Source organism: Anomaloglossus baeobatrachus, chromosome 4 (assembly GCF_048569485.1).
Source record: "Anomaloglossus baeobatrachus isolate aAnoBae1 chromosome 4, aAnoBae1.hap1, whole genome shotgun sequence".
Classification (NCBI taxonomy): domain Eukaryota; kingdom Metazoa; phylum Chordata; class Amphibia; order Anura; family Aromobatidae; genus Anomaloglossus; species Anomaloglossus baeobatrachus.
The window spans coordinates 527,559,106-527,575,842 of record NC_134356.1 but is presented as its reverse complement, the minus strand read 5'-3'; the positions used below and the strand labels follow the sequence as shown (position 1 = coordinate 527,575,842).

The 16,737-nt window shown below is 44.0% G+C and overlaps 2 protein-coding genes across 5 annotated transcripts in view; both read left to right on the top strand.

Moving 5' to 3' along the window:
• The window catches only part of CEMIP (cell migration inducing hyaluronidase 1), a 166,975-nt gene that overhangs the window by 11,943 nt on the left and 138,295 nt on the right, over window positions 1-16,737 (top strand). The gene's annotated exons all lie outside the window — the stretch shown is intronic.
• The window catches only part of LOC142303986 (cell surface hyaluronidase CEMIP2-like), a 135,639-nt gene that overhangs the window by 93,794 nt on the left and 25,108 nt on the right, over window positions 1-16,737 (top strand). For all 3 annotated transcript variants that reach the window (XM_075345917.1, XM_075345916.1, XM_075345918.1), the window contains 4 exons: window positions 1,327-1,362; window positions 2,040-2,192; window positions 4,537-4,714; window positions 14,081-14,296. In XM_075345917.1, the coding sequence (XP_075202032.1) occupies window positions 1,327-1,362; window positions 2,040-2,192; window positions 4,537-4,714; window positions 14,081-14,296 (583 nt within the window). The remainder of the gene's footprint in view (window positions 1-1,326; window positions 1,363-2,039; window positions 2,193-4,536; window positions 4,715-14,080; window positions 14,297-16,737) is intronic.

Here is a 16,737-nt window from a genome sequence, read left to right as displayed (position 1 = left end):
ATAGCCGAAACGTCGAGTTTGCTATACCTTATCTGCACTTTTTGCAGTTTATCAAAACAAAAATAAAAATTTTCAAAATTTTCAAAATTATCTCTTGTCAATATATCTGAGTGCTGAGGTTACAATTATATTGCGTTATATTTGTGTACCTCAATAGCACCTACGCATTGAGTGGTAGCACCTGACTTACCTCATTTGTGATTAGGCTAAGGACACACGGGCATTTAGCATCCGATGAGAGAGCATAGAATGTGTCGTCTTCCACTGTGCTGCGAGTGTAAGCTGAGTGTCACTATACTGTGATGCGATCCTGCGATTGCCGCACAGCTGCGGAGGAGAGGGAGGGACTAATCTCCCTATCTCCTCCATTATCAGCTGATGCATATATTGCAGTACACTCTGGTGTCATCCGAGTGCAGTGCGATGTTTCTCCTGCACCCTTAGGCTATGTGCCCACGCTGCGGAAAATGCGCGGATTTTGCCGCGGATTTCTCGCGGAAAAGCCGCGGATTTTCCAGAAATCTTCAGCACAGCTACTCCCCAGCCATTTCTATGGCATTTGGGAAATGCTGTGCCTACGCTGTGGATTTTTCCGCAGCGGAAATCGTGCGGATTTTCGTGCGGAAAAATCTGCAGCATGTCAATTATTGTTGCGGATTTTCGTGCGGATTTTGCCTATTCAATTGAATAAAAAAAAAAATCGCAAAATCCGCAACAAAATCCGCGTCAAATCCGCACAAAATCCGCACCTATGAAAAGGTGCGGATTCCGGGGGAAAGCTGTGGATTTTGATGCAGAAAAATCCGTAGATACAGAGTCCCGTGGGCACATAGCCTTAGACTTGTATGGATGCGAGTGAAAACGAATCGGATTCCACCCGCAGCACGCTGCGATTGTTTTCTTGTTCCTATTAGGAGTGACCCCATAGAGTAACATGGGTCCAAGTGGATTGCGATTTTTTATTGCATTCCACTCACTTCGTTTTACTCGCCGTGTGTGCTTAGCCTTATTGTCTATGTGGCTGCTGACATGTCTGTGTATTTTTGCTACCAATTGGTCCACTCAAAATCTCGGAGAAAATCGGATATCACTTTTTCGATACAAGAAGGGTGAGAAACCTGCATCGCTGTTTTTTTTATCTGAGAAAAAGTGAGCAAACGCTGATGGTGAAAGCAAGACATTGACCAAGCTCTGATTAAACTCTGATAAGATCAAGAATAATCACTGACATCTGAATGAGCCCTTATTGTGATGATCAGCCCACACATAGTGATGTCTGTGATTACAGTTCCTTTCTCTAATGTTATGACCGTTCTGCTCTTCTAGGTTTTCAGACAATGGAATTGGGCTTACACTAGCCAGGTAATAACCCATTTACCATGAGATACTGTGTATTGTAGGGCATGTAACAGACATGGGAAAGTGGCTCAGGGTTTCTCCCATACTTGTATGAGGCCTATTATATTATCACTTTTACGCCCTATTTTCATTTCTCTACTCTAATTCTGCCACCTAGAACTTGGAAAACACTAAAGTGTTTTCAGAAGGAAATGAGCACTTTGCTCCTTCCATGTTCGCCACTCCTCTCTCATTCTGTCACTTCATACATCTGCGAGATGCAGCTCCTCTCCTGCTCCAGCTACCAAGACCTGTCCATACAGCTGGCGAGCGCCGCTCCGGGCCATGAATCACAGTAAATGTATGCACATCTTGTACTAGGCTGCGCTTTCCTGCAGCTAAGCCTTCTCCCTCTCGGTAATACCTGGCAATAAACCAGTCATTTTCACACCTCATAATTACATTCCTAGAAATGTAATACTTGGGAAGAAGACGCGGCATTACATTAGTGATATTTCAATATCTATAATTATTTTATAGAGGGTTATACTAATAAATAATAATAATTTTATTTAAATAGCGCCATCATGTTCTGGGTAATCTCTTGGAGAAGTTACACATTTTTTGGTGAGAATAAGATCAGTGGATACATTAGTTGCACTTTTAGTTTATTAACATGAGGATATATTTTTTATTTCCAGTGATGGAACATTCCCAACCGATGAAGGGTCAAGTCTGGAGATAAGAGATTCCATTTTTGTAGGGGAAAGTGACAATGTGGGCTCATCAGGTGGACAGAACAGCTACTGGGGCCGCGGAGGATCGGGGGAACAGAGGTCACTGCCACGGAACAAGTATGATTCTTTTGTGAAATCATTGCCAGCTTCAGCCCTATTTGATCAAGCCTATAAAGTACTGTATTAATGCTATTTAAAGTCATAATTTATGGTTATGCATCTTAAAGGGGTTATCAAAAAGTTTATTTTTCAAGATCGTTGTGGTCTCTCTGTGAGGTCTGCAGCATTGGAGAATTGCAGGGGGCTGACGTTGGCTGGATTGGGTGATCCGGATGGTTCAGAGTGGTGCCAGTAACTTGTAAAACATAGCATGCTCCTTACCTAGATAACCGGCCAGGTTAGGACTGTAGGGTGGCCGATAACCTAGGCAATGAGCTGTTTTTGAGAATAAGGAGGATTTTTTTTTACAAAGAGTAAAGGGGGCTTTACACGCTACGACATCGCTAATGCGAACTCGTTGAGGACACGGAATTGGTGACGCACATCCGGCCGCATTAGCGATGCCGTTGCGTGTGACACCGATGAGCGATTTTGCATCGTTGCAAAAACGTGCAAAATCGCTCATCGGTAACATGGGGGTTCATTCTCGATTATCGTTACTGCTGCAGTAACGATGTAGTTCGTCGCTCCTGCGGCAGCACACATCGCTAAGTGTGACGCCGCAGGAACGAGGAAGCTCTCCTTACCTGCCTCCCGGCCGCTATGCGGAAGGAAGGAGGTGGGCGGGATGTTACGTCCCGCTCAGCTCCGCCCCTCCGCTGCTATTGGGCGGCCGCTCAGTGACGTCGCTGTGACGCCGCACGGACCGCCCCCTTAGAAAGGAGGCGTTTCGCCAGTCTCAGCGACGTCGCCGGGCGGGTAAGTATGTGTGACGGGTCTGGGCGATGTTGTGCGGCACGGGCAGCGATTTGCCCGTGTCACGCAACAGATGGGGGCGGGTACCCACACTAGCGATATCGGGACCGATATCGCAGTGTGTAAAGTAGCCTTAAGTTGCAAAGCTGCTTGTTTTTACAGGTACTTTGCAATTTTACCCATTTGTCAACTTGAGACAATTGCTTTAAAATCACCTGCAGGACCAGAGCCAGTGCTCCATTCAGTCCCTACTTACCTTTTTTTTCCCTGGAGCTTGATACTATGTACATCCATGTGACAGTGTCAGCCACCACATGCCATTCATGCCAGCACCACAGCTGAGCCCAGTGATGAGGTGCAGTGCATCATTGCTCCAGGAAAATGCACAGAGACCATCAGGGACCACCAAAGCAAAACACTGTAGCTGCAGGGGATTTGTCAGATGGGTAAAGTTGTCTCTTTATTTTATAACATTTTCTGTACTTATTTTTTGAAACTCTCTGACATTCCGTTTAAAGTGAACCTATCAGGTCCCCTAAGTCCTCCAACCCAGCTGCAGTCACATGTGTATGCCAATATTCCCTGCCTAACCATCCCTATATAATGATATTTGCTCAAATCAATGTTTAAATAAAGCATTTATGAAGTGTGCTGTTCCTATGCTAATTAGAGCCTTGACTAGTTGAAGGGGCGTTGTTTCCTCAGACTAGTCGGCCCTCTTTTCATGCTATCATGCCCCTGTGGATGTGATAACATGATTTCCACTAGCCGGTGTCATCACAGCTCCTGGAAATCTTGCCCATGCACGCTGATTACGGCAGTGTCAGTGTGCCTCGACCGGTGGCTGTACATGTCCTGGCTTCAGAGAAGCGCACTGTGCATGATTGGAAGTGCAGAAGCTGTTCTTCCAATCATGTGCAGTACGCCTCTCTAAAGCCAGGACGCGTGCAGCTGGCGTCTGAGGCGCACTGACGCTGCCGAAATCAGCCGCGTGTATGCGCAAGATTTCCAGGTACTACGATGACGCTGGCTCATGGTGAACATCATGATATCACGCCCATAGGGGTGTGATAGCACGGAAAGAAGGCCGACTAGTCTGGGGAAACAGCTCCCCTTCAACTAGTCAAAGGCCTAATTAGCATAGGAACAGCGCACTTTATAAATGCCTTTTTAATCATTGATTTTAGTAAATAGCATTATACAGGGCTGGTTAGGCAGGGAATACTGGCATACACATGTGACTGCTGCTGGGTTGGAGGGCAAAAGAGACCTGACAGGTTCCCTTTAACTAATTTCAAGCTTCCATGAAAGATATTGTTGCAAGCTGTGCCAGGAACATCTTTTTCTTCTAACAATGTTTTTTGAATATTTCTACTACTTTTCTATATTCGTAAACCACAATTTATATCCTGACTCATTATAGGCTGAGATGATACAGTAAGTAGGAATACCTAGCACAGGGATCAGACAGATATTGCTTTTTGATAGGATGGATTGCACATGTGATAACAATGTATGATACACATTTCTGTTATTATTCACCTAGGACATTTCCGATTCGTGGCTTTCAGATATATGACGGGCCAGTCCGGCTTCTCAGATGTACATTCAAGAAGTTTGTCCCAACTGCAGAACGACCTTCCAGTGCAATCGGATTTTCTCTAAAGAATTCCTGGCAAATTACACCTCAGAATAACATTTCTCAGGTTAAGATGGAGAGAAGTGTGAGTAAAGTATGCCTAACATTGAGGGAAGATCTGTCTGGAATATAAATGTCATTGTTATAGGAGTTACACATGCGGCCATCACTCCATAAAGCGGGCTGAGTGTTTTCAGTAAAGCCTCTCGGTTTATGCCCGAACCTGGCTGAAAGCAGAGAGATAAGTGCGGAGGAATCTGAGGATTGTGCTGGAATCCCGTCTGAGGGTTATTTGTGTTGGCAGCTCGACTCTTGGAGAAATGTATTTGGTAGCTGTGTGTCTTGCAGGTTGCCCTGACCTTTCTCCTAAGCCTGTACTCAGTGGAGCTGATATGCTTTTCATTATCCATTATAAAACAGAGGTATTGTTTGAACCAGTTCAGGACTACACCCTAAAATGCCAAACCCGCTGAGTCTTGTAGGAGACAGACATTAAGTGAATGATGATTAACCAAATGGTGCCAGAGAAGATGTATCTGGAGAGCCAGCCATCATGGAGTGAGTCTTGTTAAACATGCTTCAGCTGGCTATCATAGAGTTAAGATCCATAAAACTGTATGCAAACATTAATCTTAAGAAACCTATTCAAACAGAGTTAATGTCTATGTGGGGAAGAAGCTATGTCCACATTTCTACACCTTAGCCAAATGACCTGAGTACTGTTGCAAGATGCTGACTGGGATTAGGTTCTCCACGTAGACACCACACACATCTCTCATTAGAGGGATTAAGTGGCAATTAATATGGAAATGGAAATCACAAAATGCCTAGTATTCCAGGGCCACATGCCAAAATGTTCAAGAGAAGGCATGTTAGCGATTTCACTTGTCTTTGAATTGTAATGTGCTTGCAGCTGTTGGAGACTTAATGTCAATTAACTCAGTCTGCCCTGTGTTGTGTGCCAGGGGTGCCCTGTGTACCATAACCAGCGCATTACATCTGATAAGCAGTGTTAAGGAGGCTTGACACGCTGCGATATCGTTAGTGAATTATCGTCGGGGTCACGGTGTTTGTGACGCACATCCGGCTTCATTAACGAGATTGCAGTGTGTGATACCTACGAGCGACCTTAAACGATCGTAAAAGAGGTCAAAAACGTTTTGCCGCGGAGAGGTCATCCTGAAACCAAAAATCGTTGTCTGCTTATTAGCGATGTTGTTTGCCGTTCCTGCGGAACCACACATCGCTGTGTGTGACACCGCAGGAGCGACGAACATCTCCTTACCTGCGTCCACTGGCAATGAGGAAGGAAGGAGGTGGGTTGAATGTTACGTCCCGCTCATCTCCGCCCCTCCTCTACTATTGGATGCCTGCCGTGTGATGTCGCTGTGACGCCGCACAAACCGCCCCCTTTGAAAGGAGGCGGTTCGCCGGCCAGAGTGATGTCGCGGGGCAAGTAAGTCCGTGTGACGGGGACTAACGAGGTTGTGTGCCACTGGCAGCGATTTGCCCGTGTCGCACAACCGACGGTGACGGGTACGATCGCTTGTAAAGTACCCTTTAGACTTAGCTACATGTTGCATTTTTATACATTGCCAACAGTCAGTATATATTATACATATAGGGTCTACATGTGAATGATTAGCCTTTACCTGGAACTTTCTAGTTCCTCATTACCCCAAACATTTACTTGTCTGCTCACTATCATTCTTCATTCTTGGTCTCACTATCTTATAGGACTGCAAAGCAGTGTTATAATGTACCAGTTATCACTCCTGATAGGAAATACCATATGCACTAACCAGCTGAGAGAGTTTTCCCTATACATACAGCTGTGGTCTATGACATTTGTAAGTTGTTTTCCCACCAGACGTATATCCTATATGCCATACTTATATCCTTAGCAATAGTTGGCCTGTTGGATCCACCAATCCTAGGAATAGAAAGGCCATAGCTTCACTTTACAATCAATTCTGCACAGAATTGATTGTCTGATCTCTTTCATTTGAATGGGGTGTGCTTTCATTCACTGTAGATCAGTTGTCCACCAGTGCTGATTTGTGATGTTGAAGTCAGTGGGTCTGTGTCCCATTTGTTTTAGGGACTGTGGTGGTCCCAGTGGCCATAAACCATCTTGTTCAAAATTTCCAATATTTCTGAGGACATTTAAGGGCTGCCCCTAACACAATCCTCCCAGGAACCTCCGCCTCTCTGAGGATTGCCTCCATCCTACTGAGGGTTTAAATAAACCTCACCTCCATTTGTCCTAAGAGTCTCAGGAAATCTGGGACATTGTCATCATGCTAGTTGTTCCATATCCTGCATAACGGTTTTATTTAGTGTATGAGAAGCTCTATAAGCAACTTTTCTATTAGAAGACTCAAGTGATGAGCTGCCAGATCTTAGCATATAGGGGGTTGGAGATTGCACTTAAAGAGCTTGTTCACTACTTACTTTTCCAGGCCACATCGATATAATGTTGAGGAGCAAGGCTTCTCTCAAATACCTTGTGTTGCCAATAGTGTCTGTCCACTTATCCCATTCTCGTGACCCCCCCTGGCTCTGTGACTTCTGAAGTTCAGTGATGCCAAGTCAACTTCCAGTTGACCTGACATCACCGTGGCCTGCCCCAGTTTTCCTGAGTGATTAGTCTGTGGGCGGTGTTTCACCGCTCGTCACAGCCCAGCGTCACAGCGCATCATCTCCCTACTCTCTCCTTCACTGCAGAGCGCCGCAAGCGATAAGATTTGGGCCGGCCGCGGTGATGTCAGGTCAACTGGAAGTTGATGTGACATCACTGGACATCAGAGGTCAGGTAGCCCGGGGGGGTCATGAGAAGTGGATGAGCGGACCACAATAGCGCCGCTCACAGGCACTGTTTGTAGCGCAGGGTATTTGAGAGAAGCCTTGTTTCCCAACATTATTTCGATGTGGCTTGGAAAAATAAGTAGTGAACCACCCCATTAAGGCTATGTGCACACGGTGCGTTTTTCTCGGCGTTTTTGCGCGTTTTTCGGGTGCGTTTTTGGCCTCAAAACTGCATGACTTTGCTTCCCCAGCAAAGTCTATGAGTTTTCATTTTTGCTGTCCCCACACAGCGTTTTTTTTCAGCTGCGTTTTTGTGGTGACCACAAAAACGCAGCATGTCAATTATTCCCGCGTTTTTCACTGCGCTTTTCATCCATTGAGTTCAATGGGATGTTGAAAGACGCAATGAGAAACGCAAATAGCTGCGTTTTGGTGCGTTTCTAAGACCAAAAACGCAGCTATAAGCGCAGGAGGTGGGTAGTAAAGTGACGTGTACAGGAAGAGGATTCCTTCTGTCAGTATAGACAGAAGCATGAATCCTCCCGGTACCGTCACCGCCGCGTCCATCTCCCGTCCTGTGCATGTATGCTGCCGTGCGGCGCCATGTACAGGCAGGAGGTGGAAGCGGCTGCGAAAACAAAAGTTAACAGTAGAATAAAAAAAAAAAAAGTTATACTCACCTGTGTGCAGCCTCGCGGTGCCATGCCCGCTCCCAGCTCCTGTCACGGTATCGCCGCTCCCGCTCTGGCTGTGTGCAGTCTCCCCGGGGCAGGACCTTGCTTGCAGGACCTGGCGATGGATCACCTGATGCAGTCACCTGACGCATCAGCTGATCGAGTCTCGGGCTGACGCGGGCGCCCGGCCGGTATCAGCGGATGCGTCAGGAGACTTCATCCCTGATTACCGGCAGCTGCTGCAGCGATCGGACAGGATCAGACTCCCGCCCCATCGCTCCGGGAGCTGCCGGTAATTCAGCACATAAGTGAGTATTATTTTTTTTTTTTTTCTACTGATGCATCTGCTGATTGTATAATCGGCGTTTATGCAATCAGCTGATGTGTGATGGGATTCAGGCACTTGATCCTGACAGATCATCTGATCGCTTTGCCTTCCAGCAAACCGATCAGATGATATTGGATCTGGATTGGACAGCGCGGGACCCTGACCCAGGATTACTGCGGAGGGGGGGTTCTTTATTTCAATAAAGATGGAGTCACTAATTGTGTTGTGTTTTATTTCTAATAAAAATATTTTTCTGTGTTGTGTTTTTTTTTTATCTTTACTAGAAATTCATGGTGGCCATGTCTAATATTGGCGTGACACCATGAATTTCGGGCTTAGGGCTAGCTGATAATATACAGTTAGCCCTAACTCCATTATTACCTGGCTAGCCACCCGGCATCAGGGCAGCCGGAAGAGTTGGATACAGCGCCAGAAGATGGCGCTTCTATGAAAGCGCCATTTTCTGGGGTGGCTGCGGGACTGCAATTCACAGCGGGGGTGCCCAGAAAGCTTGGGCACCCTGCACTGTGGATTCCAATCCCCAGCTGCCTAGTTGTACCCGGCTGGACTCAAAAATGGGGCGAAGCTCACGTCATTTTTTTTTTAAAATTATGTCATGAAATTCATGAAATAATTTTAAAAAAAAGGGCTTCCCTATATTTTTGGTTCCCAGCCGGGTACAAATAGGCAGCTGGGGGTTGGGGGCAGCCCGTACCTGCCTGCTGTACCCGGCTAGCATACAAAAATATGGCGAAGCCCACGTCATTTTTTTTTTTGGGGGGGGCAAAGAAATCCTGCATACAGTCCTGGAAGGAGGATGCTGAGCCTTGTAGTTCGACAGCTGCTGTCTGCTCTCCTGCATACACTATTGGATGGAGGATGCTGAGCCTTGTAGTTCGACAGCTGCTGTCTGCTCTCCTGCATACACTATTGGATGGAGGATGCTGAGCCTTGTAGTTCGACAGCTGCTGTCTGCTGTCCTGCATACACTATTGGATCGAGGATGCTGAGCCTTGTAGTTCTGCAGCTGTCTGCTCTTCTGCATACACTAGTGGAGAATGAAGAACACATTGAAGAAGGAAATGACATCAGACCTTTTTTTTTTTTGTTCACTGATAAAAAACGCATAAGGACGCAGTGAGCAAAAACGCAGCAAAACGCAGCAAAAAAACGCACCAAATCGCGGCAAAACGCGTGCGTTTTTTGCCGCGTTTTTTCGACGCAGGTGCGTTTTTGTGCGTTTTTAGCGGCCAAAAACGCACAAAAACGCAGCGTCAAAAAAACGCAGCGTGTGCACATAGCCTAACTCCTTTCAAACCTGAATGAAGTTAACAGCAATTTTGGTAAGAATTTTCCTTTAAAGCTACCTACTAATTAGGTGATAAGGATCAGTGTAAATATGTATCCAACTCTGCCCTATAGTATATACACTTCATGTTAAAAATTGAGTTAATCATTTCCAGTGTTCGTCAAACTATAGAGAAAATGCAAAAATAATCTGACAGTATCAGAACATGCAGATTTTCATTGAAAATATATTTTTCACTTTAAAATCTTTTACAGTGTGGAAATATGTTACAGGGTCCGCAAACAGCTTTGAGAGTCATTTTTGGAGTATCAGATTAGTGATGTCCTCACTTCTCATACCTTACCATGCGTTCCATATGATTTCTAGTGGCACACATGTATTGATCCATCTTCTGCCTTTGGGCCAGTACCAATCCTGCAGACTGTGTCATTTGCTCATCAGAATGAACAGAATGTACAATTCCTAAAATAGAGAGATTTATCTGTCTTGTTTCTTGTTATTTCTAATCATTCTCCCATTTTGGACGTGTCATAAACAAGATGATTTATTTTGGAAGCTTAGTCCTGAGGAAAGGATTGTGTAATGTGATCCCTGAGTGTTTCCGTGCTTCCTCTGTGAGCATTAACGGAGCGGTATCCTGATACAGGCAGTTAAGTTGATTCTCATTTACAACATAATAGCTTTGCCAGTGTCACTAGAGTCCTGCAATTGATTGCACCTTGCCTGTGATATGTACTGTGGATAGGAAACTTATTACAAGATGAAATCAAATCTAATATTGATCTTAAATTGCAGCCAAATTCACCTCATTGATATTAAATGTTCATCTCCAAGATCCTATCCCAATATGTAGTAGGCGTAATAATAATAATATTAGAATACCTCCAATTCCAAATGTTGTATAGTTGTCCTGATATAGCCATGTCTCTTACATCATGTGCAGGGCATTGCAGCTTAAAGGTATCCATGGTTACGACCACAAGCAACTAACTGTCAGTGGTCGTAACCATGGATACCTAAGCTGCAATGCCCTGCACATGAGGTAAGAGACATGGTTATATCAGGAGAACTATACTACATTTCTAATTGGAGGTATTCTAGTATTATTATTATTATTATTACGCCTACTACATATGGGGATAGGATCTAGGAATGGAGAATAACTCTTTAAACATAGTCATCAGAAATCACTGGGTGCGATTCATTATTTGCGCTTTTTTAAGTCACTTTATATTATGTGTATCTTTCACTGATGTTTTTAAATACTTAAAAATGACAAATGCAATTCATGAATTTTTCGCAAAGCCCAAAATTGCTTTTTTTTTCGGTCTTCAACTGTTTTTTGTGATCTTGATGGCCTCTGCTTAGGATAGACCAAGAATAATATATCTATAGGAATCCAACTTCCTGCACCCCCACGATCAGCTGATTTAGGTGGTTTCACCGCTTCAGCAAGTGCCCCATTCTCTTTATTGATCATCAGGCATAGGCCGGTTCATTTTGTAGTGGCTTTATATGGTTTTTCAGGTCACTACCGCTCAGTTCCATTCATAACCTGCAGAATCAGATAATGCCACAACAAAATGGGCATTTTAGGCACGCAGCACTTGTTGGCAGAGTCGGGAGTTGAACCTTCACCAATATAATATTAATGTCCTATTGGAAGGAAAAATCCCTTCATGGCAATTTACACTTTTTTTAGCAGAAAATTAAAAATACAGGTCCCAATTCATCATTACATTTACGCCTCTTTTTTGTTAAGTTTATGTTTGATGCCTTTTTTGTGCCATATTCATCTTTCCATTTGTGCATTTTTTTAACATCTACTTTATATGTGTTTGTTTGTTTTTTAGTTTGCCATTGTAGGAGGGAATTAGGGGTTCTAGATGTTTTCATCATTTGCAACTTGTCAAAGAGTCACAAAACTTGTGACAAATATACTCAAGTCCCGCTCCCCTGTAGTGACTTTATGTATTCCTGATATTTTGGCGCACATTTTTGCACTATTATCCAAAATATTTGTTATGGGAAAAATTTACAAAACAGGTTAGAGATTCTCTGCTGCTTGAGCACCAATGCTACTATGGAAGGCCCTGCTGGTCTTGCAGTGATGGCATCATGTCCATCATTTATTCGACTGCTGCAGCCAATCTCTGGCCCCACAGTCCTGTGCCATACATAAATTATCACCGCTAAAGTCAATAATTGGTGCAGTGGTTATATGAATGATTGAAGGGACATCATCACTGCAGGACGAGTGGGGAGCAAATGAGCAGTGGCGTTGAAGTTAGCAGATTCAGCAGGTAAGTATTGGTTGTTTCATTGAGTTAGAACATTCCCTACTCTTTGGCAATTTTTTTAGATCACTGGAAAACCCCTCTAAACAAGCAAGTACTATACGACTCACTGACCCAGATTTAGGGTGGCTGCAAACTATCTGTTTCAGGCAATTAGATTATAAAGACATCTTGGTGGCACCGGGGCCGCTTCTGCCATGGGGTGAGATAAGCATCTCTCCTCAGACGGCAGTTTTGGGTGACTGCCTGAAACATTAGAAGGAGAGTCCTGTCTGTCATCTGCTCCCAAGGGTGATTTCTTCTGATATGAGGAATCAAGATGAGTGCACCCAAACACTAAAGTTCAGTGCTCGTACCGAATCCTGAATTTACAAAAAAATCAGTGTTCAAGTTGGGAGTTCGGATGCTTTACGTATGCTGACCACTTGATTGAGCATCGCTGTGCTCGGGTACGGACAGTGATCAGTCCAGTGTTAGCCGCTTGGATGGCTCTCACTGGGGGTAAAAACGTTATTGGATGTAGTGTGTATGCCCCCAAAAAACCCTGTGTTCTGTTTATGGCTGGCTGCATGTGGGTGGAGACCCGAACTGCTGAATCAGTGACTTCCATTAGGGTTCAGGTCAAGTCCAGGTCCAGAACGTAACTTTATCTAAAGTCCGGCTGAACCCACGAAACCCGAACTTCAAACGGGTCCCCTCATCTCTAATCAGGAGCTCTGTTTGCGCTCTTGATATACCAGCATGCTGAAAGTTTGTGTATTAGAACGCTACACTAACGGTAACAAAGGAAAACACATGCAGCCTAAGGGCTTGTTCACACATTGTGTTTTTGCTGCAGTTTTCCATTTGTTTTGCCCCGCTGAAAAAATGCATCGTTTTACATTACCGGACAACTGGAACAAGTAATGTGAATTCAGTTATGTAAGTAGAAGCAGAGGGCCCATTTCTTCAATTTTTTAGAATACAGAAAAATGTCTCCATGGAGAACTTTCTCTTCTGTTCTAAAAAGCGGGACATAAGCAGACCCCATAATAATTAAGGGTGCTTTACATGCTGCGACATCGCTAGCGATCTAGTTAGCGATGTAACACGCCAGATCGCACATACGATTTGCCGAGATCGCACGTGTGACCGGCGCTAAAAAAAATTACCTATGTGCGATCTCGGCAAATCTTATCTGCGATCTGGCGTGTCACATCGCTAACGAGATCGCTAGCTATGTCGCAGCGTGTAAAGAACCCTTTAGGGTTCCTCCGCTTCTGTTTGCATAACTGAAGGAACAGGTCATTTATTCCACTTGTCGGTTCCTAAAACGGATCAGACCGGCAGGATATCCGGACAGATATGCGGCAGAGCCGTTGAGATTTCCTATCCATTTTCTATCTCGGATGTCCTCCATGTTTGGCTTGACAAAGTACACAAACTTTCATTGAGCTTTCTGATGTTACCTAAGTACCAGAGCCGTTCACATGTTTTTCTTTCTGCTTTATGTACTGGAATATGCTGGATTGTACCAGACAGCTCAGAAGTAAATCCAGATGCAGTAATAGATTCTCACTTTCCTGGCAGCAGCTGTGTTTACAAGTGTCAATGCTATGTACAATGAAAAAATAGAATGGCCCTTATTTAGTCATGGATGGAAGACTGCGTATGGTGGTTTCTAGAACTACTGAAGACATGTACCGAGCCTATAATGCTGATAGAAGGATCTGATGTACAGAATGTCTTCTATATCAGCTACTTTGTACATCAATCCAAATTAGATATTGTATTTCCCCAGCTTCCAGAATACATATCATGCCACATCTGCACAACGGATGCTATGTGAGCAATTGCCCTACTTATTTGCTGCAGATGTACCGCTATGATCTTAGCAGATGATAAATATTTCCCCTAATCCACATATTAACCACGGCACATGATGTAAATGCTTTATTGGATGTTGGAGTGGAACCTGCTCTAGATTATCAATCACTATAATAGGAGGATCTGTTCTGGCGCTGCTATTGTTTAACATATTCCCTTTTATTTTCAGGTTGGACGCAAAGTGTTTTTCGGTCACGCAGGGCAGTGGTTTGGATCTAATGACTATGATGGTGACAAGGTGTCCATTTTTCATGATTTGGATGGCTCAGTCACCGGGTATCCAGATACTTTTATCGGGAGAGCCAATAATTATCTTCTGCGTCATCCAGGATGCCTTACAGTGCCACAATGGAATGGAGTCATATGCACCGGCAAATATGCACAGGTTGGTCCAAAACTTTTGTTTATGGCGAAGTCACTATCTCAGATGCTTGCAAACATTGAATATACAGTATGCCATGTAGACTGTATTACTACTATATAGACTATACTTATAAAGTGAAGGTGCTTAGCGCACAAATTGGCCAATTCATGTGTGCCCACGAGTTACGACAACGTGACCTTTCCTTGGATAGATGCTAACCAAAACCTTTATCAAACAAAAACGGGCATGTAGGATCCAGCACTAATTAAATACAGCATTGAGGCTCATTAACACTTCTGATTTTTACACTTACAAGAAAAATTATTCTGATCACGACTAAACGTTTGACCAAAGTGTGGTCCAAGAGTCATCCATTTTTCTCGTACATGGAGAAATAAAAATAAAAAAGTTTTTTTCCGCCTTCCCTATTATGACAGTCTGTTAAAATCAAGCCACACTCGGATCTCATCCTAGTGCAGCCCAAATTTTTGACTGACCCATAGATTTTCACTGCCAAGTTTTATTTGACACTTGGATCAAAATTGGGCATGTCTTCACGATTTTCTGCAGACCTTAAGGTCCTCAGAAAATCTCGAACGAACATACAGTATGAATGGCCCTATAGACTATCACAGATACTAAACCTCGGATAGCACTTGTACGCAAAAAATGGACTTGTATAGATGAGGCTGATGGGAGGAGGGGTGAGCCAAATATGGGGGCAGCCACCACCTCCCAACTGCATACTACAAACAACTGATCAACACTTCCTAACAGCATAAAACAAGTACGGTATGTGAAAGCTACTGTGAATGTACAATACACAAACAAGAGAGTGCAGCAGCACTCTGTATACACTATGACTATGATCACATGTCTAGTAATCATCCGTTAGAAGGGATCCAGCAGCAATCTGGTGGTAAAAAAGTTGGGTAAACACAACTTTCTTGTCCATTTTAAAAGAATAGATTTTTTACAGGATCCGTTTTTTAAACATGGGATGGGAGTCAGTGGAAAACTGATCTGCTAACTGATTGCTATCAATCTTCCATTTGAAACAGATCCATGAACCAAAAAAATCGATCCTTCACCAATGCAAGAAAAATGGATGGCTAAGGCTGCTTTCACACATCCGGTTTGAGCGGTGCGGCTCAATACGGCTGTGCAACCTATGCAACGGATGCGGTGAAAACACCGCATCCTTTGCATACGTTTTTTAAATGCGGCCCGTCCGGTTTTTGCCGCTTGCGGCATGCTACTGAGCATGCGCAGTGGCAAAAACTGCATGCGGCGGCCGGATGCGTTTTTTGCCGCATCGCGCCGCATCCGGCATCCATAGGGATGCATTGGGAAAAGCGCCGTATCGGCCGGATGCGGTGCAATGCGTTTTTTTTTGCCGGAGCAAAAAACGTGCCAGGGAACGTTCCATCCGGCCGCCGCATCGGCTAAATCTGCCGCATGCGGCAAAAACCGGACGGAACGCAAGCCCATGCGGCACAATGCGGCACTAATTAAAGTCTATGCAGGAAAAACGCAACCGGCAGCAAAAAAAAACGGTTGCGGTTTTCCTGCAAAGTGCCGGATTGTGCCGCATTGCAAAAGCCGGATGTGTGAAAGCAGCCTAAGTAGCTATCTGGTAACAGATCTGTTTTCCATAGACTCCCTTGATAAAAAAAAACGTATCCGGCAAAATTAATTTTTTGTTCAAAACGGACAAGAAACTTGTGTTTGCAGAACTTTTTTTGCCAACGGATCGCTGCTGGATCCATTCTATTGGATGATTACTGGACATGTGAACTTACCCTTAGATATATGCAAACACTGAATATATGACATTTGGATTACATTACTGTTATATAGATTATACTTATAAAATAAAGTCTTTTAGCGCACAAATTGACCAATTCATGCCATGCAAAATTAGGTATTCATTCATAATAGGTAACTTGTGTTTACATTTTAGCATATACAGATGCTGCTGTATTCTTTTGTTTGTGTATTTTATAGTCTTAGAAGCTTGCACCTGTTCACGCTTGCTTTATTTTCTTAGAAGGTACTGGTCAGTTTTTCTTTTTACTATATAAGTTTTGTGTACTTTTTATTTTCCTCATTTGCTATACAGATGAAATTTCAGGTGATGGGAGCAAATTACTTCAATTCTGTGTTGTACTAATACCAGAATGGTTAAAAGGGATATTTGCAAGTTTGGATGTTATTACCTAGTCATGGGTAATAACACCAGTCTCGAAAACGTGGGCTCTGAAAAAAACTCATGTGAATGGTGCAGTGATCTATCATGTGCACTACAGCTTCATTCATTCTTATAGGAAGTCCAGCTGAGCGCAGCATTCGGCTATCTCCGTCCGTCTCATTAAGAGTAAGGCTATGTGCGCACGTTGCGTAATTACATGCTGTTACGCTGCGCTTTGTAGTGCAGCGTAACTGCATGCATCCTGCGTCCC